The sequence below is a fragment of the Coloeus monedula genome (genome assembly GCF_965178545.1).
Source record: "Coloeus monedula genome assembly, chromosome: Z".
Lineage (NCBI taxonomy): Eukaryota > Metazoa > Chordata > Aves > Passeriformes > Corvidae > Coloeus > Coloeus monedula.
In genome coordinates this window covers 544,360-570,585 of record NC_138822.1, presented here as the reverse complement: position 1 = coordinate 570,585, position 26,226 = coordinate 544,360, and the positions used below count along the sequence as shown (strand labels likewise).

Below are 26,226 nucleotides of genomic sequence, written 5' to 3'. Positions count from 1 at the left end.
AGGGTCCGCATCTCCTGCAGCTGAACCCTGTTCATGACAGTACCAAACCTCACGCCTGCAGCTCAGAAAGACCCGGCCCAGGCGCAGGCGCTGCCCCTGAGCAGGTGCAGAGGGTGGCTGGGGTCACAGAACCTGTATGGCAGCTCCTAATCAATGCTAATGGGGGGGCAGTGCTTGAGAAGTTACCGGCTCTGGATTATTTCTGTGGTAAATAACGTCAGGGAGAGGGCGGTGGGGAGAGCTGGAGCTGTGGAACACACCGAGCACCCAGGGCTGGCCAGCGCCGATGGAAGGCCCAGTGTCTCTCTCCTGCGTGGCACCGTTGGCTTGTGGCACACTGAGGAATGAATCCCATTTCTTGCACAACATCAGGAGTCCCAGAAAGCTGCAGAGACAGGACACACACATTCCAAATCTTTGTTTCATAATAAATAAGAGGCAGGAGATTGCAAGCACTGTAGTTAATTTTATTGATCATTACAGAAAAGGAGTTAGTAGAGGTTAAGTGCCAAGAGGCAGCTGTTCCTTTGGGTGCCCTGACCCCGTCACAGACCCGAAACGCTGTTCAGCCTCGTGCTGGGGCTCCCTCGAGGGCCTGGGTGCAGCTTGTTTTCAACAAGGACATGTTTTGTTCCTACTGTGCCTGGGTTCAGCCCTTCTCCCTAGTGGCAGTGTCTCAGAAGAAGTCAGCACAGAAGCTGAAACGCAGCTCAGTTCCATCCAGGATAAGAGCTTGAAGCCTGAACCCTTCTAGGACTGGAGTGTTAAAGCACAGATAACAGCAGAGCAGATTAGGTTACATTACAAATTGTTTTTGATACAAAAACATAAAATATCCCCTATTAGCATCAAGAAGGCATCCAAGTTTTAATACTCTCATTATAAAATTGTACCAGCATTTTTACTGAAAACAATATAGGTCTTGTATATATTTAGTTTTGGTTCTGTCCTCGATAAGCAGTTGTGTGGCTGCTACCAAACCCAACCGCAGTTCGATGAACCTCAGTACAAATCACATGCATCACAAATACATAAATAGATCTAAATGACCCAGTATCAAAAATACATCCTATGCAAGAACCTCAGGTATACTAAAAATCCCAGAACAGTTTGGGTTGGAAGGGACCTTAAAGAGTTCCAACCCCACCTGCCATGGGCAGGGTCACCTTCCACTAGAATCAACCTGGTCATGAAAATTCATACTTAATACATCTGTTCTCCCTGAAAGTAAAGGTGGCTACTAAAATGTGGCAAAAGCAGTAGACAGGAGCAGAAAAAATATTGCAGATTTCTTGTCTGACTTATTGCTACATGTAGATTACATCAAGGCTAATCTGTTTCTTCCTAATCCTTGAAAGGTCAAATTCTATATGGAATTCTGAACACAGAGTAAAGAAAGAAGAAAAAGCACTTTTTATAAAAATAGCATCCATTTAAGTTAGAGAAATCCTTATAAATACAAGAAAGAAAACAGTTACTCTACGAAACATTAATTGAGAGCATGTGTTCCTGAAGCACCAGCATCACATCCCCAGGTTAAGGACCTCAACCATGTGAGGCCTTTATCCCCACCCCCACAGCACTCCCCCTGCGGTGCCAGAGCTGCCCTGATACACGGGGCTCGCAGGCAGCTACAGGAGATGTCCTGTCTGAACCTGCAGCAGCAAGGACACAGCTCTGGGCCAGCTCTGCTTCAGTGTTCAGCTTTTGCGGGGGGAAGCACATGCAGAGATCACATGGAACCCTAGCAACTTCAGCAAGCACTAATGTGAGGGTGAGACGCAAGATCCTATGGCTTGGAGTTACACTACACCTAGTAAATGCTACAACTGTGTGAGGAGTAATGAAACCTGCCCTCTTCTGCACCTGTATTAAGGGTAAACTTCCCAAACTTCATGACACAAACTACAACTCTTTTGTGGTAGAGGAACCAGAGAGGATCTGAGAGGCTTTAAAAAAACAGTTTGAAAAGCTATTAAAACGTAACAGGTTTAGAAACTAACATTTTTAGTGTTTGTAGCATTACAACTTTGGTGTTCAGATCTAGCAAATCAGTATATGCATGTAATCAGCCTCATCAAAACAGGTGTTCTATAATGAAAAATATTAATTCCATTTTCAGTGGTAGAGCTGTAGGATCTGACATTCCACCATGAATCACAGGAATCAGAGCACTGTCCAAGTCATTCAGATACTTCTGTGGAAGAAGGTGCCCTCCAGATCCTGCTAAGTATTCAACCTAGGAGGGAAACATACTAACATTGATATTAAGTAACACTTTTTGTATTAATAAGACTATGCAAAAAGTGCTGTATCACAGTAAAAGAGTATTTTTCTACCATTAAGTGAGAAACTAATGACTAAGACAGCTTCTTCCTCAAATTTCATCGCCAGCCTGGATCTGCAGTAGGGAAAAACTCTTGAAACATTAATGGAGAGATCCAAGGTATTTAAAAGAGAAGATACTTCAGAGGAAATGGAGCGACTGCAATAAAAGCTGAAAGCTTACCGTGTCTGAGTCAATGGAAACTCTGAGTCCTATCTTATTCATCCCATTATTTTTCAAGGTTTTAAGGTGAGGGCAAAGAGCAGTGCTGCAGGCAGTGGCAATCTCTTTAGCAAACTGGTGAGGAACAGCACTGGATAGTTCATGATCCTTTACAAAATAGTAAACCTGAGATCAGAGAAAGGGAAGGATAGTCAGCAGCCTGGTATATCCCACAGTTAGGAAAAGGACTAGTTCAGTATCACAGAACGCCAAACAGGACAAGCTTTGATGCTTGTTTGCTGGCAAAGCACCCAAGTATTTCATCCATACAATCAAAATCCTTCAGGAACCATGGGAACGCCTGGATTAGGCATCCACAGAGCTGTCTATGCTAACAGACTTCTTTTTCAGAGGAGAAAAATGACGAGTATGTAAACTCACCAAGGAGCTGCAGAGAATGTTCTGCCTGGCAGGATGGCTACACATAGTATCAGCTCATTTTAATAGCATCACTTAGTACTACGGTATTACCACTTAACTATTCAAAAAGTAGCAAAAAAGGCTTAAGAACCAAGTAATTCACTCACTTCAGTGCACTTAATAACTTTTCCCTCTCTTTCGAAGTCTCTGCATTGTGGCGCTTTTTCACTCTGAGTTCCTTCCATTGATTTTCCATCAACTGGGCTTAAAATTCTATGGAAAACAGTAGTATGATTAGGAATTTGAACAACATTTTATACTTTAGATATAGTAACTTCCATGAAAAAGCATTTAGCCATGTTTCAAGGCTATTTAAACAACCTTACAACAAAATACAATACAGGACTTGCATCATGAAAATACAGACGGTACAAAAAGAAACACCCTAAGTAGGGAACTAACAGGATTAACAGGAACCTAATCTTGCAGGTTAAGATGCTATAAACCATCTTTGCTATCAAGCACCTTCTGTCAAAAAAAAAATACTTTGGATTAATTTCAAGAAACTAAAGGCAGATATTTGAACACTGGGAGCAAGAATTCTCTCAGGTGTCAGGCTTTGGTAGTACATTTACCCTTTGTTTGTTTTCTCTTCAGTTTCTACCCAGCAAATATCTACGTATTCTTTTGCGTCCCCTGCATCCATTTTTCCACAGGTTATTTTGAAGTCCTTCTTGTCTCTTAATGCCTGACGTAGGCTTTCCATTGTTTCTCGTGTTATTTGTACCATTAGTCCATCTAGAAGAAAACCAGTTAGAACTCCAAATTATCCACAGAAAAAGCAGCACAGCTTTTCACAGAATCTTGGTTTAAATACTGCTGAGACCAACCATCTCCTAGAGCTAATTAATAAATGCACAAAAGCACTGCATCCCCCACCTACAGCACTAAATGTTACATGAAAGAGGAAGAAAACCTTTTTTGTCAACAGAAACTAAAACTAAAAGATCATGTTAAAAGTTAAGTTTGGAATTTTTTTTGCATATATGTATTTCAGCAATATGGCAATGAAAATAGTTCCATAAAAAAAGACCTGCATGATTAAATAGTTTAGATTTGAATGTTGTTTTAAAACAAGTAGGTGAACTATCATGTATTTTTATGCAGCATTTGTTTGCAACAGGTTTCATACAAAGTTAAAAAACCTGAAAATAAATGTTTAGCTTACTGAGGCATAAAGACTTTACACAAGACTGCTGCTGGTTTTTTTTTTCAAGTCTCTTAAGAGGAAAAGAGAACAAAATTCTTACCTTCAACTATACTGGACTTGGCTAAAAATCCTGAAGATGTTTTTAACGCTCCATTAAACACTACAAAACTTGCACCTGTAACTAGAAGAAGTAGGAAGGAAGTGAGCACCACTTTGTGTCACTCCAGTCAGTCGTAACTGACGTTAAACCTGCACTCCTCTTTAAACTCATTGTAATGTAACACCACAGATGCATTTTCTGAGCAGCGTAGCACTGAACCTCCATTTTGGCTCTAGAGAGGAGATTTTTCTCCAACAAACCTCTTACCTTTCCTGGGATGTCCCGTGGCACTGATTGCCTGTGTGTGATAGAGGCCATGCTTGTTCTGCACACACACCAAGTGAGAGTCTGCTTCGGTATTAACACTTGCTCCAATGCTAATTACATGTTCATTAGAAGAGTTGATCACCTTCATCACCTGTCAATACAAAATTTGTCATTACACTGACAAATCCCACTAGGAGGGGTTTTTTTGGTTGTTGTTTGCTTGTGTTTATTATTTTTTTAAAAAATTCTTAAGCAAAACATCATCATCAGGAAATCTGTAAGAGAGAATATTTGAAAATACATGCTGAAAGACTTTGAAGAACTGCTGATCTTTCAGTACTTAATAGCTATCCTAAAGCTCAACTCATCATTATCCACCTTCCAGCATATCGTAGAAGGAAGTAAGTGTGTGCCATTTCCATTACACATTTAGGTCAGTATAAAGTTCAGAGAGGTTTTCTTCAAAGAGCTCATGGTAGAGGTGTGACTGGTACTATACAAAAAAAATGAAGACAAAACCAGCTTGGATTAGAGTAACCAAGATGGGTTTACTCACCTCATTATACTTCCTTACAGGTATTTTAATACAGCTTCTGCCCATTTCCACATGAACAAACAGGTTGTCTATGGTGTGCAAAGTATACTGATAATTTCTAAGGTCCTATAACAGACAAAGTATCTATGTTAGCAGACAGTTCATATTGTTTTGGTACCTTTTCCTTACCTTTATCACTTAGATGAAGGTACTCTAAATAAATCTCTAGGACTTCTAAAAAACAGTAGTATTAAGAGTGGCTAAAGACTATGGGATCCCTTTTTGCCCACTGGGTGTACGTGACAGGCACCTCGCGAACGTATTAACAAATTCATAGCACTGACAAGGTAGCTCTATTAACCACTGGGTTATTTACTCAATGGCTACTTCATACACATTAGAATCCCAGTGTTTTAGGGAAAGCAAAACTTCCAACACCCTCCCTCTCTGACAGAAAAGTGAAGTGTGGAAGCCACCATCTAGATGAGTTTGTTTCCAGGCTCACAGCCTGTCCCCTAAAGCTCTAACTTGTTCATTTACAGATTGAATACTGCACCATTTCTTATCCCTTTCTGTGGCAGAAGTAATCACCCATCACCTCACCCACTTCTGCAAAATTCTGTTTACTTCCAGAACAACATTAGGTATGAAATGGTCTCATTTGCTTTTACTACTCCAGGTGAAAAAAAGGTATAAAGAGGCTCTTTTCACCAGCTGAGCCAGGCAATCAGTACCTTTCTCCATCCACACGGCTTCCGCAAGAAGGGTATTTACAAAAACATCTCGATGCACTAGGTTTCCATGGGACTGGCATCCAGCACTAAGGATGGAAATCACAGGCACCCTTTGCTCAGTGACTTGTGTGGAGAGAGGCTCTGCAGGAGCCCACAAATGCTCTGAGCATTTGTACCACAGGTGCCAAGGCACCACCAAGAGAACATTCTGCAGACATGAAGTGATTAAAACTCCTGCAAGGAGCACATATTGCCCCTGCCTGCTTCAGGCTGACACAGCTATGAAAGGGAATCCAAGTAACTCTAATCCACCTGTAAAGAAATTCCATAGAAGCCCCACTGAGCAGCAGCACAACATTAAGGCTGCTCAAAGTCTGAGGGTGCAGTTACCCATTGGCACTGGCACATCACCAGTGAGGCTGGGAGCTGGCTCATGGATTACAGTTTGACTCCTACATGAAGGAGAAACGTGCTGTTCTTAGATGGGGCACCTCTTCCAACTGATTGCTCACGTAGTGATCTGCACACCAGCACTGGGAAAAAGGGGGCAAAGACTGCAGTTTCATCTCAGCTACAACGGTCTCCAGATCCAGGAGAGGATGTAGTGATGGCCTAAAGGAGACATGCAGTGCTTTCCATGGCCTTGCCCTGAATGCTCTGATGGAAAGGGCTGCAAGTTCTATAGAAGTATTAGAAGAGGAACGTTACTGGTCAGGAACACAGGCTTACTGCAATCTGAAATCAAATTATTTGGGTAACAGAGGGAAAGCTTCCACAGGGCGTGGCATGAATTCCAGACTAAAGAAGTCCTTCACAAAAGACAGTCAGGCTGAATAACTGTGGCAAGGTTAAGTTTGTCCGACAAAGTAATTACTGCTGCAGTTAGTCCACAGCATCTACCTCTCAAGTCTTTCTTCATATGTAAAACTGTCAGGCTTAAGACCAGAATCCCTGTACCACAACGATGCTAGGAAGAGAAAAATGCACCAGAACAATGCTGACTACCAGCATCAGCACAAATGTCAACATCTCCCTCGATCACTTAAAGCCTTTTTTCACTACCAGAACTAATGCATAACAATACAAGGTGAAACAGCTTTTCTAAGTCACTCACCAGTTTTAAGTCAAGTATGAAGAACAAAAATATTAGCTCTGCTTTCAAGATTCAGGATTTCTTTGTTTGGAGGATATTTTATGTAATTCAGATTACAACAGGAAGGGAAGATAACAGAACATCTACTCACAACAAGTAGATTCATAATTGTGTGTCCAATCTCTCTGAAGAGTGGCTTACGATTCCTGACACTTACCACAGGAGCTGGATAGGCTAGGAAGAAAAAAGATCATATTTACCTATCAACAACAACTCTAAAACTTGCTAAAGTAGTTTTATGGTCTTTTTCAGCTACAACCTGTTTCTAAATCCCAATATCTGACCAGCCAAAGGAAGCACAGCCCCTCTCTAATTTTCAGCCACTGTGTGTTTTTCCCCCTCCATGGTTACATCTGACAAAATTGGTTAAAAAAACAAAACACAGCAAGTAGTTTGGTAAGAGAAAGAACAACAACAACGCAGCCACCACCCTTGTCACCATGCAGACAGGATCCAGCTGGCAGAGATCCCCTCTGGGCTCCAGAAATCCATGAGCAAGCAACGGGTACATGTTTATGGACTTGCAGCTCCTACAATGGTGGGATCCTGCCTTTTTACATGCCTAGATGTTTCCAATGTATTAGAAAGTTATCCTTATAAGTAATCAATTTATTTGGTTTATGAAGCAGCAATCTTTTGCCAATATATTTAAGTCAAGTAATTTAATTAAAGAGTTGTAAACTGGGATTGTGAACATCCCTTCAAACCTTTCTCCTACAATCAAAAAAAAAAAATCTTTGTATTTTGCTGTCAGTTTTGATTTCTTAGCTTTCTCATGAGCCAAGAAAAAAAAAAAAAATCTAAGAAGTCTAGCAGGACAATGAGCATTCCCAGGTGGCTCCCCATGTCCAGCTTACACAAGTAATATAAAATACTGCAAAGATGATTTTAAGTAGTTTGCTTGCCTAAAAACCCCTTGTATTTTCCAAAGGGAACTTTACATTTATACAGCTAGTGCAACCATTAAAACTTACCCCCATATTCTGCTCCTAATCTCAACATTAAACGGATTGGAAACATTTTTGCCCAGGGTATTTCCAGCTTATGGATAAGAATGCCAAAAAGAAACGGGTTATCTGGTAGAATCTGATCATCAAGTTTCTGAAAAGTTGGTGAAACAAACAGGAATCCTCCATGCTCTTTGTTGCTGAGAAAGTTTTCTGTAAAAGTAATGTTTTCCATATTTTTTATGAACGTTCCTGTAGAAAGAGGAATGGAGAGTGTTTACAGATCTGGGTCACTCACACTGTAGTGCCAAAAGAACTGCTCTAACCAGGACCTCCGACAGACTTGCAAGCCCCCCATTTGTCTCACATCTTCCTGAAGTCTGTCAGATATCTAACCCACAGAATAAGGGCCCTGCATTTCACAACTAAATGAACCTGACTATGAAACTAAGTTTCTCCAAACAAGTGCCAAAAGTCCTAAACACATCAATTGATGAGTTTTGATCGACAGACCTAAAATATTTACATACATGAGCACTGCACTTCTACAAATGAAGTGCCAGATGTCCTTAAAACCATAGACTCAAGGGCTCATACCCAGAATCTCCACCACAATATGACAAAACAACAAAAAAACCTGCAAACAGAATGCTTACAGAAGCATATGAAACACAGAAACTTAAATTCTTTTGTTTCTGTTATTCAGAACTCTTAACACTGCAAGCTCTTTCAACAGAATCACCAGACAAATAATTCCAGAAAAATTACCTATCAACTTTAAGTTTTAAAGATCAGTGAGAATATACTACACAAGAAAAAGTTAGACATTAAAATGACACACCTTTCATTGCATCATTATAGATGTCAAGAAATAATTTGAGTATTTCACTAGGGAAAACATCTTCATCTGGCAAACGCTGCAACAGAATGACAATTTCTGCCTGACCCAAACCATGCAGTCCATTTGTTGAGAAGCACCAGCACTTTTCTGAGGAATCTTTAAAAAGATAAGATACCACAGTAATGCTGTTTTACAGACAGGAAAAAAAAAAAAAGGCTTGATTTAACGGAAAAGAAGATGTGCAGTACTTACATGTTATTAGCTTAACATTGACAAGCAAGTTTGCATTTAGAATAAAAGTCAATGGATTAGGACCTCCTTCCCCAAGCAGCAAGGTGACCTTTTGGTGAAATGGATGTTCCTCCACCACAAAATCTAAATAAATTAACATATGATTTAGCTCAATACACCAGCCAATGACGGAAACCAAGAATTAGTCCACTGTATGACACATCATCCCATCCTCCTACCCTGGTAGTTATTCCCAAGCTTTGAATAGCTACAGATCAGCTAGTGAACAACTTACCCTCAGATTCAAGGAACAAATAAAACTGAAGCAGCAGCTTCTAACAAAGGTACAAACCACGGCTACCATTCCTTTGAAAAATCCCTGACTGAACGTGTGCTGACTCTTCATCTGTATCCTGATTCTGTCAGGTACCAGTGATGAGCACAGCTATTATAATGCATTTAAGGGGTGAAGCATTCTCTTCATAACACACTGACCTTGCTAAAAGTCCACAGTCATTATCCAGCCATCCAGTACGCAACCCATAAATTACATGAGAATTATCTTAGCAAATTGCATGCACATGAGTCTGTATTTAGAAGTCTGGGATAGTGGAAGGTGTCCCTGCCCATGGCAGGGCATGGCACTGGATGAGCTTTAGTGTCACTTCCAACCCAAATGATTCTAGGATTCTATGAGTAAATATTAACAGTTTTCTCAAAATTTTACCGAATTTTACCTTTCTCTTTTTCACCCAGTGCAAGCAGAAGTGGGGGCAGCTGATCACCATCAGCAAGAAGGCTGATCTCTCGTCGCACCCAGTTTTCTACCCCACAAAGTGCTCTGTAACTTGAAGCACTGACAGGCACATCCTGTGTGCTGTGATCCACTGAACTGGGCCTGCTCTTCTCAGCTTCTGCAGGAGAACACTCTTCAGTTCCTAGAGTGTCAAATTTGTAACTAGGTGCCACCTCACTCTGGCCTGGAGTGGCCTGCTGTGCATCATCTGAAGGAACAGAAGGATGGAATTCCTCCATTCTTGTAATCCTATCACTTTCTTCCTTCAGTTTTTGATTTACATCAGTTACTCGGTCATCTTCCTCTGGGTTTGCAGCCTGTGAAGAAGAAATAACAAAAAAAATCTACACTGTCTCACAACCAGCTCAACTTTCATTATTATCATTCTAGAAGCACAAAGAGAAAGAAATCTATCACAAAAGGTGAGAATACATTTCCTCCTAATAAGAAGAATGCCAGCAAATCTCTCCTGGATTCTCTTCTTTTTTTTTTTTTTGTTTAGGAGTCACACAGGTGAAGATGCATCGCTCATTTAATAGTTTGGTAACACAAGTTCAGGTGGGAGGGCTGCAGACTGTCCTTGTAGCTCATGACAGTCAGGTGTAACACAATCAACACTCCAAGGACCCCCTCAGGAATCTGCTGTTAGTTTGCCCCACTCACAGCCACTGAACATTGGCATCCCTTGGATCAGCAGTTAAGTACTGCAAACATATTTCTACACTACTTCTACTATTCCACTAATAGCTGAAGCATTCAGTCTGAATAATTTCTAGTTTGGAGTCAAACCTATGCTGCTCCCCCAGTGAAGCAGGTATGACAAGCCATGAACACAGGTACATTAGGATGTCAGCTGTCATAAAAAAATGAAATGAAAAAAGGCAACCCCCCCAAAACCCCTCCAACGAAAACAGAGATGCACATAACCTTTTGTTAGACTTGCATCCTCTATCCAGAGAGAAGACTTTGCCCATACAACAAGAAAAAACCTGACAACTTTATGCTTGCCCTGTAGCAGTTCTCCTGGTGTCCCACCAGCTTCCAGCAAATCCTCCATTTAATGAATATGCTGCCAGAAAATTAAAGAAAGCCACCAACCCCAAAGGGAACGCTCCACAAAAGCACAGACAAACACATTACTGAATTGGCCAATGGACTTCTTCCCCACGAATGTGCTTGCTGGTGTTTCACACCACTCAGCACTTTTGCCCTTCACAGCACCCTGTGGCAGCACTTTCAGGATTTTGTGCTGCCTTTGCTTCAGAGCTGCACTGTGCTGGTTTTGTCTGAGCTTCTGAGGCTCCACAGAAAAATCATCAACTGCCTCCCCCACTCACTTTTTCCATGCTGCTTTTAGTTTTAGACATTGCTCATCTTCTGCAAGTGCAAATATCCTACTGTTTCCCCAAAATGAAAGACAGGATACATCTTTCCATTACTCCAACATCTTTTGATTTGATTACTACTGTTCTTCATGAATAAAAGCTGATTTAAAAGCTATACACCTGATAAGTGTTCAGATCCCCCATATACAAATACTGATTACCTGGTTTTTTAGCTTTAAGAATATATTTTGAAAACTTTTGAGTGCTTTGAGAATCATGGAATTTATGTTATTACTTGAGACAGTGCTCCAGTGCTATGTTTTATCTCAAAAAAGGCTTCTCCTGATGAACCTTGCTAAGTCTTTCCACAGCAAACTTATACCTCTTCTTTGGACTTTTTCTTTTAAAGTGCAGTTCGTTCAACATCATGCATATGACCCACGATAAAAAAAACCAATCCCCCTCTCAGTTCAATATTAGTTCACACTAAAAGCAATACGCAGATTTTGTTGCACCCTATAATGTGGTATTGCAGGGCACTAAGCAACTTGTGGTTAGTCTAATTCATCAGGGAAACTACAGCAGGCCACTGGAAAAAAAAAAACAACCAACCACAAACTTCTATAAGCACGTTGGTAACGACAGGCTTCAGAACTGTGGCTGAGGTCACCTTCATGGAAGTGGTTAATCAAACACTGTGTACAAAAAAAACTGCTTTGGAAAATTTTCAGTCCCACCAGTTTTGAAGTTCACAGACACCTCCAACCAAACAGGGTTTTCCTTTGAAAACTTTGCTTGGTTTTACTCAAATTGAAAATTACTACTGTGTTTTCCAATTGAAGGACTTCACAGCCCCCACCAAAAAGACTCAAATATTGTCTCAGATTCCAAAAGCTGTGAATCCAAAGTCATGGTCTGTAAGGGGCCCCATCAGTAGCAAGCAAAGGTCTCCCAACAGGTAACTCATGCAGCTAAAACATCCTGGCTCCTACCGTGAGTGTCTCCGGCAAGTCTGGGTTTACTGGGCTGGACTCCTGTGACCTCTTTGCTCCAGAGGACAGTTTTGCTGTGTCTGCCACTTCACCATTTGGCAAAATACCATCTGCAAACCAAACCCTCCTCTGTTCTCTGGGGCAGAGCCCTGGGACAGGTTAAAACAACAACTCCATATTATCACACTGTTCCAATATCTGAAAGGGACAAAAATTAAGCCCCTTCTCCCCACCACATGCACAGACAATCTGTTTACTGGAACAAAGCACAGGCAGAGGTTGATATTAGCCAGTCTCCAATCAGACAAACACATACAACAAAATCTCTCACTTGCAGAGGAAGCTGCCCTGCTACAGTTAAATCTATCAATTCATACTACAGAAGGCACCTCCTCAATCCTCCCTGTGTAGTGAGATAAGAATGAAATGCATACGACAAGTAATAGATGAAATACACTCTGAAAAAGTTGAGCAATCACTTAGTTTAAAAATGTATTTTCTTTGGAGAAGGTCAGATGTTTTATAAAAGTGGAACAAAGACACTAGTTAGCCACTAATTATTTCTATTTACATAGAAAATGAACCTTTGCTGCTCCCTTGCAACTTCTCCCTGAACTGATTTCCTTTAAGATTGGCAGTCCAACACAAGCCAGAGATCCCCCAACACATATAAAAACTATAAAATGAACAGCTACACAAAAAGATTTACAATATAAACAGAGAGGGCAATGAAAAAAAGTAACATCCACATTTCATAAATGGAGATTTAGGACCAGTTTGGGCCTGGCACCAAAATTAGGAAGCGGAAGTGTTTCCATTCACAGAGTTCCTGTTTCACACAAAAAATACCAAGTATGAATCCCAGATGTGATAAGCAATTCTTTCCAAAGAGACTCTTGAAGTGCTAGATATATGCTATATTTAGCATCTGTACCTTCAAGACCAGGTTGTTTAAGTGCTGAGATAGGCAACAATGCAGATGGTGAAGGAGAGCTGGCACTGCCAGGTATCTGGGCTTCCTCTACAGGTGGAACAGCAGAAGAATGTTCAGAGGAGACACTGGAATTGGGGACAGGACCAGTTGGACTCATCATCCTTTCAAATGCCTGTGCTAAAAAAATGTGGTTAGTTTTTAAGATTCTACAATTGATTGAATTTCATTTGCAGAGCAGTACTGGGGATGGGTGGGGGTTTTTTGGCAGAGGCAACGCAGACTTTGTGATCTACTTATGAAAAATAAACACTCAAACTGTTGTATGGAAGAAAATTTAGGTTTATTGTCTACCTGCATATTTGCCTAATTTCTCATGAGAGAAAGAGGCCTCCCCTTGCCTGTCCTGGCAGCACTGCAGTGACTACACTGCACCCTGTGACCCCCAACCCTTGGGGCAAACACATGTCACCTCTAGCAGGTTAAACTCCATTCAGGTGGCCTACTAAAATATCTGACATGTTTTCAACTTGCTATTTACATACTAATCAACAGACCTCAGCTGTTTCTCCTGATGTTTTCACAAGCATTCATGCTTAGTTTTTAGTTAAGAAAATGTTGTCTGATGAGTCACTTACTGCAGCCCTGGTAAGTGACTTGTAAAAACACCAGGACAGGAAGCAACATAAAGTGGGCAAAAAACCATGTGAGAACAAGCAGGGATGTGGCCTTTAAATACACAGAGGGCTACTGTGGAGGGAGGATCACTTCTGCTAGATTCCTGTCACAGATGACTCAACAGGCTAAATTGTATTCCTCTATAACTTCCTATTTAGTCCTAAGGAGTTAAAAACTTTTTTTTTTTTTAATAAAAAAACAAGCAACTTGAGACTCGAAGTTCAAAATAAGAACTGGAATCCAACTAAGAGGTACAATTATTCTCTTCATCCTTCCATCTCAGAAATAGGAAAACATACACCAATTAAAATAATCAAGCTCCCCAAAAAGAACAAAGGTTAAAGAGATACTTCAATGATTACTGCAATTACTCAAAAAACCCTCTTTACCTTTATTAATATCATCATAACAGCCAGTGCAGACTCTTGCTTCCTTCTCCATGTATTGTAGTTTGCATTTTCGTTTGCAACAGCTACCACAAAAAACCTGATTCAGAAAAGGGTTGCATTAAATATTATAGACATATCGCACAGCAAATAGAAAACTCTTCCAAAAAATACACTTGCTTCATTCTAAACCATCTGCAGCCTTATATTCAAGCCTCTATCTTAATTCCCCACAAAGAAATCTTCAGGAAAAAAAAAAAAAACAACCAACCAAGAACAATATATACCCAGCAGAAAGCAGCAACATGGAGGACATAACTAAAATTATATTAAAATTCTTACACGGAGTGATGCAAAGAACTTCAGGTTGCACCACCTATCCCAAATTCACTCCTATTTCTGTTCCTCCCATAAGTATTTTACATTAAACAACAGTGATAGGGTCAAGGACTGAGACCCAGAGCTGGGATTTGCTCTGGTGCTTTAGGATCACCTCTGCAGCACTGTGCTCACCAAGGCTCTCAGTAAGACTTTACCAGTTTGTCAGACACTCACGCTGCCTCTCTTCCCTGGGACACCGGGGTACCCAGCGCTCCCTGCCCCCAGGCTGCAGCAGCTAAGAGGGCTCTCCTGCTCCCTCAGCAAGAACAAGCAGCATTGCCCTCATGTGACAAGCTCCCTTCTGCAAAGTATTGTCAAAGAAAGCTGCTTGGAAAGAACAGAATATGCTCTTCTATTCCAACAGGGTGTATACATCCTGTCTATTTTTAAGCAAAGAAGGGGGGAAAGTGTGTCTCATTAGCCTGGACAACACGGGCACAATCCCATTCAGAGAATTATGTCTTTAGAAAAGCTGCAAGAGTTGCCATAAATATCTGGACCTTTTGTCACTTTCCCCTTATGTTCTTTCAAGGATGATCTCTAAGTTTTTTACGAATCACACCATTTTTAGCTGTATGCAGACTCCGGAGCCTTTTACAAAAGGTCTTCTGAAAACCCTAAAGATCTTTTCTACTCCTAATTGCTCCCAATCCAGAAAAACAATGTGGATCAAGGGGGGAAAAAAGTCCCAAACAGTAGTGGCATAGGAAAAGAAAATAACTTATTACAAGTGAACTCCTGTAAGCAGGAAAAGTCACTGTAAAAACAGTGAACAAGCTAAAACAGAAGTATTCCAGCTGCTTCTGGATTAGAGCCACTGGTAATTTACCTCAACAGGAAACACGCATGCTCAGTACACACGTTAAGAATGTAACTGATGAGGATTAATTGCTCATCAGTTATAATCCACTTTAGGGCTTCAAATGCCAAGCAGCACAATCCCCTGCAAGGAGTATTCTCATACCCTCGGTGGGACCTGCAGGGGATTGCAGGAGGATCAATCCTAACGCACCTAAAAGGTGAAGGCAAACTAAGGGACAGGAGAAAGGAGGTGAATAGCAGGCTGTTGAGCAAAAAAGTGGGTTCTGGTTGAACTAGGAAGAAGGGTACCACAACAAGAGACAAACACCTGGACAGTGGAACTGCAAAGCTCTCTTTGCCTTGCAAGTGCTGCAGACGGGAGAGAAAGCAGGAGCCACTAACTTCACACCTTCCTCCAGCACAGATGCCAGAATACACAAGTGTTGCCATTTTCATAGATTAAAAAAAACACAGGACTGCAGGAATCCATAAAACTGTCTTCTAGAATAGCCCACAGAAGACAACTGCGAATTCCTACCAGTTTTCCCTTACTTTCCAAGCAGCTGAAAACACAACAAACAACAGCTTCCCAAGGAATGTTTGGTTTGGGAGTTCTTAGGACAAAAAAAGTTACTATTAAAAAGACAAAAAGTCTTACAAGGCAGAAAGTTAAGCTGCCCAGTTACAATTGCATGCCACTCCCATATCTGTACGGTTTAGACAACTCATGCTGCCTTCCCTCACTCTCCTCATGAAGAGACATTGTGATGCTCCCACCAAGGACACTGCTGATCTGTCAAGAGCCCCTCAGCTGACACACAGCTGTCTACAGGAGCGTGTCGTGAAGGGTCTCCCTTCCCCATCTCTAGACAAGGTGCAAGAACTTCACAGTGAATGTAAACAGGAACTTGAGCTCAGTCAGTCTTATGACTAAAATGAAACCCACTCTGAAGAAGTGTTTTAAACCCTCACAAAACCTCAACAGGATATTCTGGCGGTAAGTTCAATGGCTTCCAGGTTGGCACAAGGAGCTCTTTGTTTCTTGGACACTCCAATTCACACCTACATTTTAGTTCATGCTGACTGCAGTTGAGTAAACGAGCACCAAGCTTTGAATACACAGCACTAGAAGAGAGGTGGGAAAAAAAAGAACCATGCCTTTCCAGGTGGTGCTTAACACTGGGGATGCAAAAATTTAGTACTGACACTACTCTTAATTCTGTCTCCTCATACTTAAAGCCTACAGAGCATCACTGAACAGTAGGTCATTAGTACTGCTAGCATTTCCATTTAGTAGTACAAGCCACAGTAGATCACAAGGGAATTCTGAACCGAGTATCAGCTTTGGCATCACTTACTGTCTGTAGAAGACCTCAGGCTGAAAAACAGTTCTACAATTACTCATTTTGTTGGTGAATCATATACTTTCCCCCCGACATGAGTTCCTTAGAAAGTGATACATTTAAATACACAGGAAGACAGATTCAGACCCTAAATCCTTTTGCACTGGTACTGCTGTTACGGCTCCTGAAAGAATGCAATCCCTTCAGGTTCACGGACAGTGCTCTGCAGTTAGTATAACCACTTATAACCACTGGATTCTCATCATCACCACCTCAATTCTTTAAAACATAAATACCTAAGTTAAAAGCTCAATAATAAGCTGATTCAGCATGATTACGATGAAGTAGTCCATCATCTCATCTCCCCTACTCTATGCAGAACACATCAGTCTAGCCAGTAATGGCAGATAAGAACATATTGTGTACTGCCCTGTAATTACAATTTTCACAAAAAAAGGTCATACGTTTCTTAATTAACATCAGTCTTTTCCAACAGTCTTTAGGTTCCTATGGAGGGAAAATAAAAACTGGTCTCTGTTAAATAAAATACTCTGAGCCTACAAAACTTCTGTCAATATTCTTTCCCTTCTACATCTCAGTTACACCTACATCAGAATCTCCATTTCCTGTCAGTAGCACAGGACCCCTCTCCAATAACTCACCTTCCCACAAGCTCGGCAGTGGTGTCGTCTCTTTGTGAAGGTGAACTTGGCCTGGCAGTTCATGCAGTTGGGTGCCTCTGAATCCGGGACCCACAAGGGCTGTTTCCACGACAGAGCCGGAGGTGTTTTATGTGATTCAGTGCTTTCTGATGTTTGATTTGCTCCAGCTTCAGAGCTGCTTTCCCCAGGGTCAGAATTATTACCAACATTTACACTGGTGTCTGAGAGGGGAGCTCCTGGGGTAACAGAACCAGATCCCTGGTTTTCTCTTTCAAGTTCATTTCTTCTACTCAGTTGTTTCTGACCACCAGCTCCCTGGGAAAGGTCAAGCAACTGCTTTGGTCTTGCACCTTTAATACAAACATCAGAAGCCAAAGCTCCACTGCCACTCTCAGTCGTGCCCTGACCATGAGACACACTGACTTCTGCTGCAGCTTCCACTTCACTGGCGGGAAGAGACGCTTTAAGGGTACTATTAATGCTCGTTATCTCCTCCAGTTTTGTTTGCACAAGTTCTTCATTGACGTCTGTGAAATTCAGGCTGTTCAGATCTGTTAAATTCCCTCCATCTGCATCAGCTTCCATCAAGTTACCATCATTGTCTGAAGACTTCAACACACTGGACTGCTGACTTTGTCCATACAAGAAATCATCGAGCTCAGCGTCGCTTATTAGAATATCACTTTTAATAACATTCTCCTCAACAGTAAAGTCAGCCATAACAGAGCTCATGCTCTCATCATAAAAACTGTCTACACCAACACCATATGGCTCAGCCTCAAGGTCTAGAAAACCAGAAGAAAAACCTTTGATTTGCTGAGAATAACCATCATCAGTTACATTCTCAGTATCATACTTCTCTCCATCTCTGCTTTTCTCTGCAATACTTTCACTGATTTCAGCCAAATCTTCTTGCTCGTGCCAGTTACTATTTTCACAGAATTCCCTGCCAGAAAGATGAGTTTTAGACTCCCCAGCATGAACAGGTACAGTATCACTAATAACCTCTGCCACTGCACTTTGAGGTAGAGGATCAACCTTTTCTTCTGTTACAACTAATGAACCACACATGGACACAGGAAGGGAAAGACAAGACAGAGATGTCTGGACATCCTCAGCTGAAATACACGAACTGGAAACACTGCTTAGTATCTCACTGCTATTAAGTTCTTCACTATCTACATTCTCTTCTGTGACTTTCTTTTCCAATTCTACTTCAGCTCCTATTTGACACGAGGAGCCTGGTAAGACACAATTTCCAGGTAATGTTGCACTGCTTTTATGCAACTGCTGCCTCTTTGGCAGATCTGAAGGCATGGAATCAACATTACCCCCATTGTTTGGGTCTACCTTTCCTATGGCGTTTCCTCCACACACCTCTTTGCTTACTGCACAGCATGCACTGTTGTCTTGTGGTTCACAAGGCAGTTTTTCACAGGCTTTCTCATCTTTGGGACTGTGTGCGCTCAAGCTCTGTGAGGTTACAGTGACACATTCAGTATCCAGGGGAGCAGTTTGTCCAGGATGGTCAAATACTTCATTGCACTCTACAAGTTCTGTCCTGTGTTGGTCATCACACAGATCCAGGACTGTTCCCACAGCATAACTCTCTGATGTTAAAGCAAAATTATTAATCTCCTCTGTTTTAAGAGGCCCTGAATCTTGTAACACTGAGTCCCCATCACTCTGCTTTGAGCTGGCAGCACTTCTGCAGCCAGATGATGACACACAAATAGCACCAGGGATACAAGACACCCCACAGCCAGTGGGCCCTCCGCTGTACTGGAAATCATCCAGCTGCAACTTCTGAGTCCCTTCACGAGCAGCCACTGAGTGGATTAAATCTGCAGTGTCATTGACAAGATCACACACAGGTATGCTACACCTTCCCAGGTTTGAAGCCTGAATTTCGTTTAGGGGACCACTGTCCACAGTGGACAAAAGGTCAGGTCCAGCAACACCCTTCTCTTTGGGTGGTGAGTAACTGAGCACATCACTTGCGCCTGCAGGGGCATAAGGTGAGGTGTCCTCTGGGGCAGGACATCTGGCAGGATCCTCTGGCAGGTCTCGTGTGGGGTGTGCATGCTCTAAGCAATCCAGGACTGAAGAAAGCTTTGAGTCATACGGATTTTGAGGTGTTCTGAAGCACTCACATTCATCTATTTTAAGCAAGAAGAGATCAAAAGCAAAGTTTATAAGACTCCTCTCTTTCCACAGTGTACTCCCTCTCAATCCCATCTATTCATCAATACAAGCTTTTACTTAGCAGATGCTACTTTCAAACTCCATGGTAACAGTCATTTGACCATGTACTTCCACGAAAAAGGCAGTGAAGAAACCAACCTGTATTCTGCTCAAATTCATCAAGCAGTTTGTCCAAGTCACAGACTGCAGCTTTAAAGTAACTGTCCATTCTAGTCACAGGTCTAGTGAAGCTTTAGCCTTCTTAAGCCTACAGAGAGAAACACAGCATGTAATTAAAAGCATGTTTTGTTTGCAAAGCCTAAGTGCTCATATTAGACAACAGCTCATGTGGGGTATTTTAAAGTTTTTATTAACACTTTGTTCTCCTTCCATGTAAACAAACCCTAAACACAAACAGGGCTGCAGCCTCTAAGTACTTGGGATATGCTCAGTGTACTCAGCACTATGAACAATATACCCAAAAATTCACTACAAATCACAAAATTGAGGCTACTTAAAAAAAATAAATTCATCTGAAAGCATCCGCTATGGTATTACAATGTCAGCAAGTTTAAAACTGTAAGGAATATTAAGATCTTCTAGCCTGACCCCATATACATTTTATGCCACAGAGTTCATAGGCAAAAAACAAAACACGCCGTTATTACCTTTCAACACAACTGAACTGTTTAAATAATAATAAAAATTAAGAAGTCCAACATTGTACTTCAGCTAATTATTTCTGTTCTACTCCGAACACATAAAACAATGATACTTCTAGGACCCCAAGAACACAAACTCTTGTTATAGAATTACCAGCTTATGAGAAATCTATTTATTAATCAATCACATTCACCACTGAAAAACACCCTAGTTTATTTCTTTAATGAACCTTTCCAGCCACTCAATGTTATGCCTTTCTGGACACTGAATTGCTTTCCAACTGCACATCTTTCTTTCATGGCTGAACACCCATAGAGTGCAACTGCCTATCAAAAATCAATATTTACACTTCCCTTGAGCAAACTGAAGGGACTGAGATCCATTTAGTCTAATGTCTGGAAACTACACCTGCAGAGACCTGTCTAGTTTTCCTTCTGCTTTTATCAGTGCATTCAGTCTCTGCACTGGCTGACTTCACACCCTACCCCAATGCAACTGATATTCTGACCACCTAGTAATGCTCAGTCATTCTTCTAAAAGCTTAGAGCCCAAACAAATACTTAAATCCTCTCATATCACTTGTGCCACTCCACAGCTGCAGATCTAGATGCTATGCCTTGCTTCCCCCCTAAGCTCTAAGGTTTCCCCTCCCTGAATAGTTCAGATCAGGCGCACTAACTTATATTAATATGTAATTGTTCACCACAAATGGTGTAATTATTTACCACACTAATATGCACATGACAAGAACAGTTTAAGGCAACGTGTAGTTCAAATAGAGACTTGCAAAGCGTAAGAAAGGTGAAACAAATACGCAGTAATGCAGTACTTTGTGCCCATATGTAAGCCAAAAATGAACAATATATCACTGTTTTGATATCCACAGCCATTAATTAGTCACAGCCACGATCTTCAGGCTGCACTCTAATACAAGTCCCTCACAGCTGTCTAGAGCGCCCAACGAGCAGCAAGCACAGACTTAGGGCCCCTTCTTCTCACCCATCTGAATACAGATCTTTCCTGTAACAATCACCACCTCTCGGCAAGGGCGATGCAACAACATGAACTGGAAGTTATTTCAATTAAGAACCTTACACGATTAACTGCTTTTGGTGATTCACTGAGAGACATCAAAGCACAGATCCCATCCCTAAAGCACGTATCTGTGGACAGTCAATAGTCAAATAGACCACATAAACAAGAAATATTGAAGGGTTACAAGAAAACCGGGGATCAGAAGATGTGTAATGCGGATTTGTGTTTTCTGTAGGTATTTATTACACAATCTCACCAGATATCACAGATATCAATACTGACAGAAGCTTATAAAAAACAAAAAACCATTCGTATTTCAAAAAAAAATATAGAGGAGAGCCAAGTAATTATTTCATCTACCTTTGTCATTTACTTAAAAACACCTACAGAATATTCATTGGTTTGCACTCTTGAGAGATACACAACAAATTCTGGTTTAAGCATAAGGGCATTATTAGATTACAACACTATCTATTATTAGACTATAATACTAATTAGAAGGGTGCATTTAGTTGGCCCACTAAACTCCCCAAATAAAGGAAGAACTCAATGCAAAGAACTGTAGAACTAAAATCATATGCAAATATTTATGTCTATTTAATACAGATTAACTCACTTCAACAGAGAGCTCAGAAAACTATCACTCCTCAGTCTGCCAACCCAGCAATGTTGCTTTGTTTAGTTAAATCTATTTTTGAAATAAAATGGTTATTTGTCTTGGTAAAGTATTTTGAGTAACGAACCCAACCTTGAAAAACTACTACATATATTATACCTAGTTTCATTACTTTTTCCTCAAATTTTTCATAGGCTTTCAGGTTTTCTACAATAGGGCTACAAGCAGAAAACTGAAACTCACAACAAAATCAAAACCCCCAAAACAGGGCAGACCAGCAGCAACCCCTTGTCTCTCTTGCACCTCTCTGTCTGACTCCATGTGTCTGCATCACCCAAGAATTGTAAAAGCCTTCTAGTTTCTCATGTTTCAAATCCTCTTTCAGCGAGATGAACAAGTTTTCTTTTCTGCTGCTTGGATTTGCCTACAGCCTGTCCCAGTGTTTACATTAAGGGACTAGAAGCCACGAAAAAGCTCTGGTGACACATTTTTATTAAATGGCTGCTTGCCAGTAAAGGGTCTGGATGAACCATGTGCTTCAGCAAACTGCATTTGTTCTGAACAGATACTTTTAAAACTTATACTTGTAACAAAAGAATTACAAGATATTCTACCTATCGGAAACCAGAAGCACCACCACCGTACATGTTTTTTAGGTAGGCAGAACTGTTGTTTTCTAAACATGTTTTTTAGAGCTCTGAATGCACTCATTAGACACTCTCTAAACTGGTTCACAGATCAGTATTTTTTAAAAATAAACTTAATGCTTATTAACTTCATCTGAAGCAGTAAGTCCCTAACACTGCAAGGGGAAATACAACTTATGGGTCTCACCAGTTCTATTGTATAGATTTTTTTTCCCAGACTTTTAAACAATATTTAAATCACTGTCTGCTATAGACTATATGCTTTCACATAAAGATAGATTAAATATTCATGTACAAGGAGACTTGAAGATAAAATAGCAGTCCATCTCAAAATAGGAAAATAACAATCAAAGCACAAAATGTACTACCAAAGAAGTGCACACTGGATGTGCCACTTCTCCAGATAAACCTTCAGTGTGTCTCTGAACAGGCTCATCTTAGACCTCCAACACACAGGCTGACACACTCCTAACAGAGCACTCTAGACTGCACACAGACCTAGCAAACAGAGGCAGTAATTCTACCACATTAAAACTGTTAATTATTAACTGTGGAATGCAAATTCTGAGATCTCGATGGCTGTACTGACTGCAAGTGTGACAGGGCACTTAAAAACACCTCATAGACTTCAACACTTCTTTTATATCCTTTATAAATTACTTATCCCTTCTAACATAACAGGAACATATTCCAGAGTTCAAAACCAACATTCCACTGGGGATTTCTCAACACACTCTTACTTAAAGGAGAAGATAACACTAGGCTGCTGGGATATTGAGTGGCCAACTGACAGGATGGATTGTCAGGGTTTTTCTTCCAGATACAGTCTCTATAAATGGAGGTAATTAGCAGTTTCCAGTGGTGATAACTTGCAAAATATAATGAATAAGTTAATTATTACCAACTAACCAATTCAAGGTCTGAAGACAAGCTACCTTTTGGTGTCCAAGAGTCCCTGAAAACCACTCTGTCCAGTGTCAGCACATATGGGCACCACCAGATCTGCAGTTTGCTACAGCACCAGGCCCGCTTTTACACAAAACATGTGTAAAACTGCTCAAGCTGGGGTTTAGAGACAAAGGAACACACAAACAGGGGCACACGGGTCTCCACTCCAGGAGATGACCACAGAAGCCACCTTTATTCTGATTACCAGAAATGAAGTCTCTTTGCTTGCTGCACAGCCACATTGCTTCAGCTCCATCACTGTGTTTAATCATTATATTTAGCCTGAGCAGAAAGCTGTACTGAGGATTGTAAGAAGATTAAAATGGTATTTTCCACCTTACCACCCCAGCAACTACCACAAGTAGAACAAAACCTCCAATATAAACATGACCACTAAGCACTAAGTTCACAGTGAAATGCTCATGGAGCACAGTGTGCCTCTCCCCCCTTTAGTACACTAAGGGTACTAAAGGAATTAATTACCAGCTTTTTCCTTCTCAGCCCCCTCCCATACCCAACACCATACACAACCCATAGACCTGAGGCCCTATGGACAAAAAGTTTAAGGGAACAACTGCCCACAGAGCTCATCAGCAATCAGCCTGATAGAGAAGTCCAGTACAACTGAACAAACCCTGCGTGAAAAACTCACATGAAAACAAAAATGAATCTTGCTGATCAAAACAACTTATTGTCCAAACCAAAAGCTGAGGTGGCTGCTGCCACAGCAAGTTTAGGAGCTGAATCACAGGGTGAAGAGGAAAGCTGCAGAAGTTTTCAGACATATAAGGACAAGCTTACAGGACACACCACAACAAATAGTCCTGCTTGAATAATGCCATTCTCGTAGTTCAGCACAGACTCTTCAGAAGGACAGAACTCCACCCGCAGCGTGACGACATCACCACCTCACAGCTCTATTCCACACCACCTTCAGCTTCTGAGGATTTTCTTTCATGCATCCACCCATAAAACCCCACTCCCCTGAACTGAGAACAGCATTACTCACACCACCCAGAGAACAACAGAATCCCTGAATTATTAGGGTTGGAAGGGACCTCTGGAGCTCACCCAGCCCAAGCCCCTGCCCAGCCCCAGGCAGGGTCCCCTGGAGCAGTGGCACAGGAACGTGTCCAGCTGGCCTGGGGATGTCTCCAGAGAGGGACACTCCAGGCCCTCCCTGGGCAGCTGTTCCAGGCCTCTGCCCCTCCATGGACACAAGCTCTTCCTCCTGCTGGGCTGGAGCTTGGTGTGGTTTATTTTATGGCCACTGCTCCCCACCCTGTCCCTGGCAGCACGGAACAGAGCCTGGCACCATCCTCTGGCACCCTCGGAGGTGTTTGTATGGATTGATGGGATCCCCTCTCAGCCTTCCCTTCTCCGGCCTGGCCAGGCCCGGTTCCCGCAGTCTCTGCTCATCACAGAGCTGCTCCAGACTCCAGATCACCTCTCTGGCCTCCACTGGACCCCCTTCTGTAGATTCTTCTCTCCTGCCATGAAGCTCAGACCTCCACACAGCAAACTGGAGCCAGAAAACTGACTAGTTCTGGTTCTCAGCGTGTCCGGCACAGCAACAGCAGCAGCAGCCAGTCCCACTGCTGAGGAACCCACCGGCCGCCCTGGACAAACAACCCACGCACGCTGCCCTGTGCCACCACCACTTCCACCAGCATTTATCACTTAGTGACAGAAAATGAGTCTAGAGAACGGCACTGCAGCAGGTCAGGCAAATCACTCCTCAGTGGAAGCCACTGTTCGCACAACACCCCGTTTGCTCTGATGTGCATTATTAACGAGCCAGTGTTCACATCAGAGCACCTCAGCCACAGAGCACTGACAGCACCCGGCTCCAGCAGCCAGCTGGACCCCCTGCCATGCCCCCAGAAGGTGTTAATGACCAGGTCTCTGCCATTACTGCTTGTATTTAAAGACAGATTCAGGACGTTTTACACTCTGCTAATGTCTGTAAGCGTACAGTGCAAGACTGTCCATTACACGCTATATACCATACACGTATTCTCCATAACACACATAATCTCATATATTTTACCTTATATACCATGTATTTACTCCATATACCCTACATAATATTTCCTGCATATATATTTTACTCCATATACCGTATATAGAAACAAACGGAACGGCACTAAGCAATAATATCACCAAAATCCCCAAACCTCCGGGGGCAAATAACCCACCCAGGCAACCTCAGCCAGAGGACAGACTCCCACAGGCGCGTCGCCCCGACCTCACCCGGCCGGTCCGGGGCCGTCTCCCCTCAGGGCCCGCCCCGGCCCCGGCCCCGCCGGCGGCTCCGGGCGGCGGCCTCGACCCTTCGCTGCGCGCGCCGCGCCTGCGCGGCCACACCCGCGCGTGACGTCACAGAGACCGCGCCCGGCCCCACCCCGCGCCTGCGCCTCCCGCCGCAGCCGGAGAGGGGCGTGGCCCCGGGAGGGGGCGGGGCCACGCGTCTGATACACAGCGTGAAAAGGGCGTGGCATAGAGGAATGGGCGGAGACATGCCTGTGATTGACAGCGCACGGGTGCGGAGCCGCCAATGGGACAGACAGCGGGAAGGGGCGGGGCCTGTGGGAGGGGGCGGAGCTTCCGGTGCAGGTCGCACCCCCTTTCCGTCCTGCGCCCCGCCGGCAGGGGGCGCCCCCGCCCACTTGGCTCTCATGATGTCACACCTCTCAGACGCCGCGGTGACGTCACTCCGGCTCCATCAGCCCCCCTCAGCCCCGCTCCCTGTCTGCACTGATGACATCACGCCCCTCACAATGACATCACTCCGGCTTCATCAGCCCCCCTCAGCCCCGCTCCCTGTCTGCGCTGATGACATCACTGCCCACACAGTGACGTCACTCCGGCTCCATCAGCCCCCCTCAGCCCCGCTCCCTGTCTGTGCTGAT

At 42.5% G+C, this 26,226-nt stretch overlaps 1 protein-coding gene across 2 annotated transcripts; it reads right to left on the bottom strand.

Annotated features, from left to right (window-relative positions):
- Window positions 1-477: 477 nt before the first annotated feature.
- Window positions 478-25,643, bottom strand: ZFYVE16 (zinc finger FYVE-type containing 16). 2 transcript variants are annotated; one of them, XM_082301925.1, is made up of 18 exons: window positions 25,513-25,643; window positions 19,565-19,673; window positions 17,222-19,380; window positions 14,038-14,134; window positions 12,974-13,150; window positions 12,040-12,188; window positions 9,664-10,039; window positions 8,948-9,070; window positions 8,696-8,851; window positions 7,882-8,106; window positions 6,999-7,081; window positions 5,042-5,146; window positions 4,486-4,636; window positions 4,219-4,299; window positions 3,544-3,706; window positions 3,076-3,181; window positions 2,510-2,674; window positions 478-2,239 (listed from the first exon to the last, which is right to left on the bottom strand). In XM_082301925.1, the coding sequence occupies exons 2-18, from the start codon at window positions 19,632-19,634 to the stop codon at window positions 2,078-2,080; spliced, it is 4,548 nt and encodes a 1,515-aa protein (XP_082158051.1). In that variant the 5' UTR covers window positions 19,635-19,673; window positions 25,513-25,643; the 3' UTR covers window positions 478-2,077. The 2 variants fall into 2 exon arrangements, with proteins under 2 accessions (XP_082158051.1, XP_082158052.1); XM_082301926.1 differs by having other exon boundaries at window positions 25,563-25,613.
- Between the last annotated feature and the right edge of the window lie 583 nt (window positions 25,644-26,226).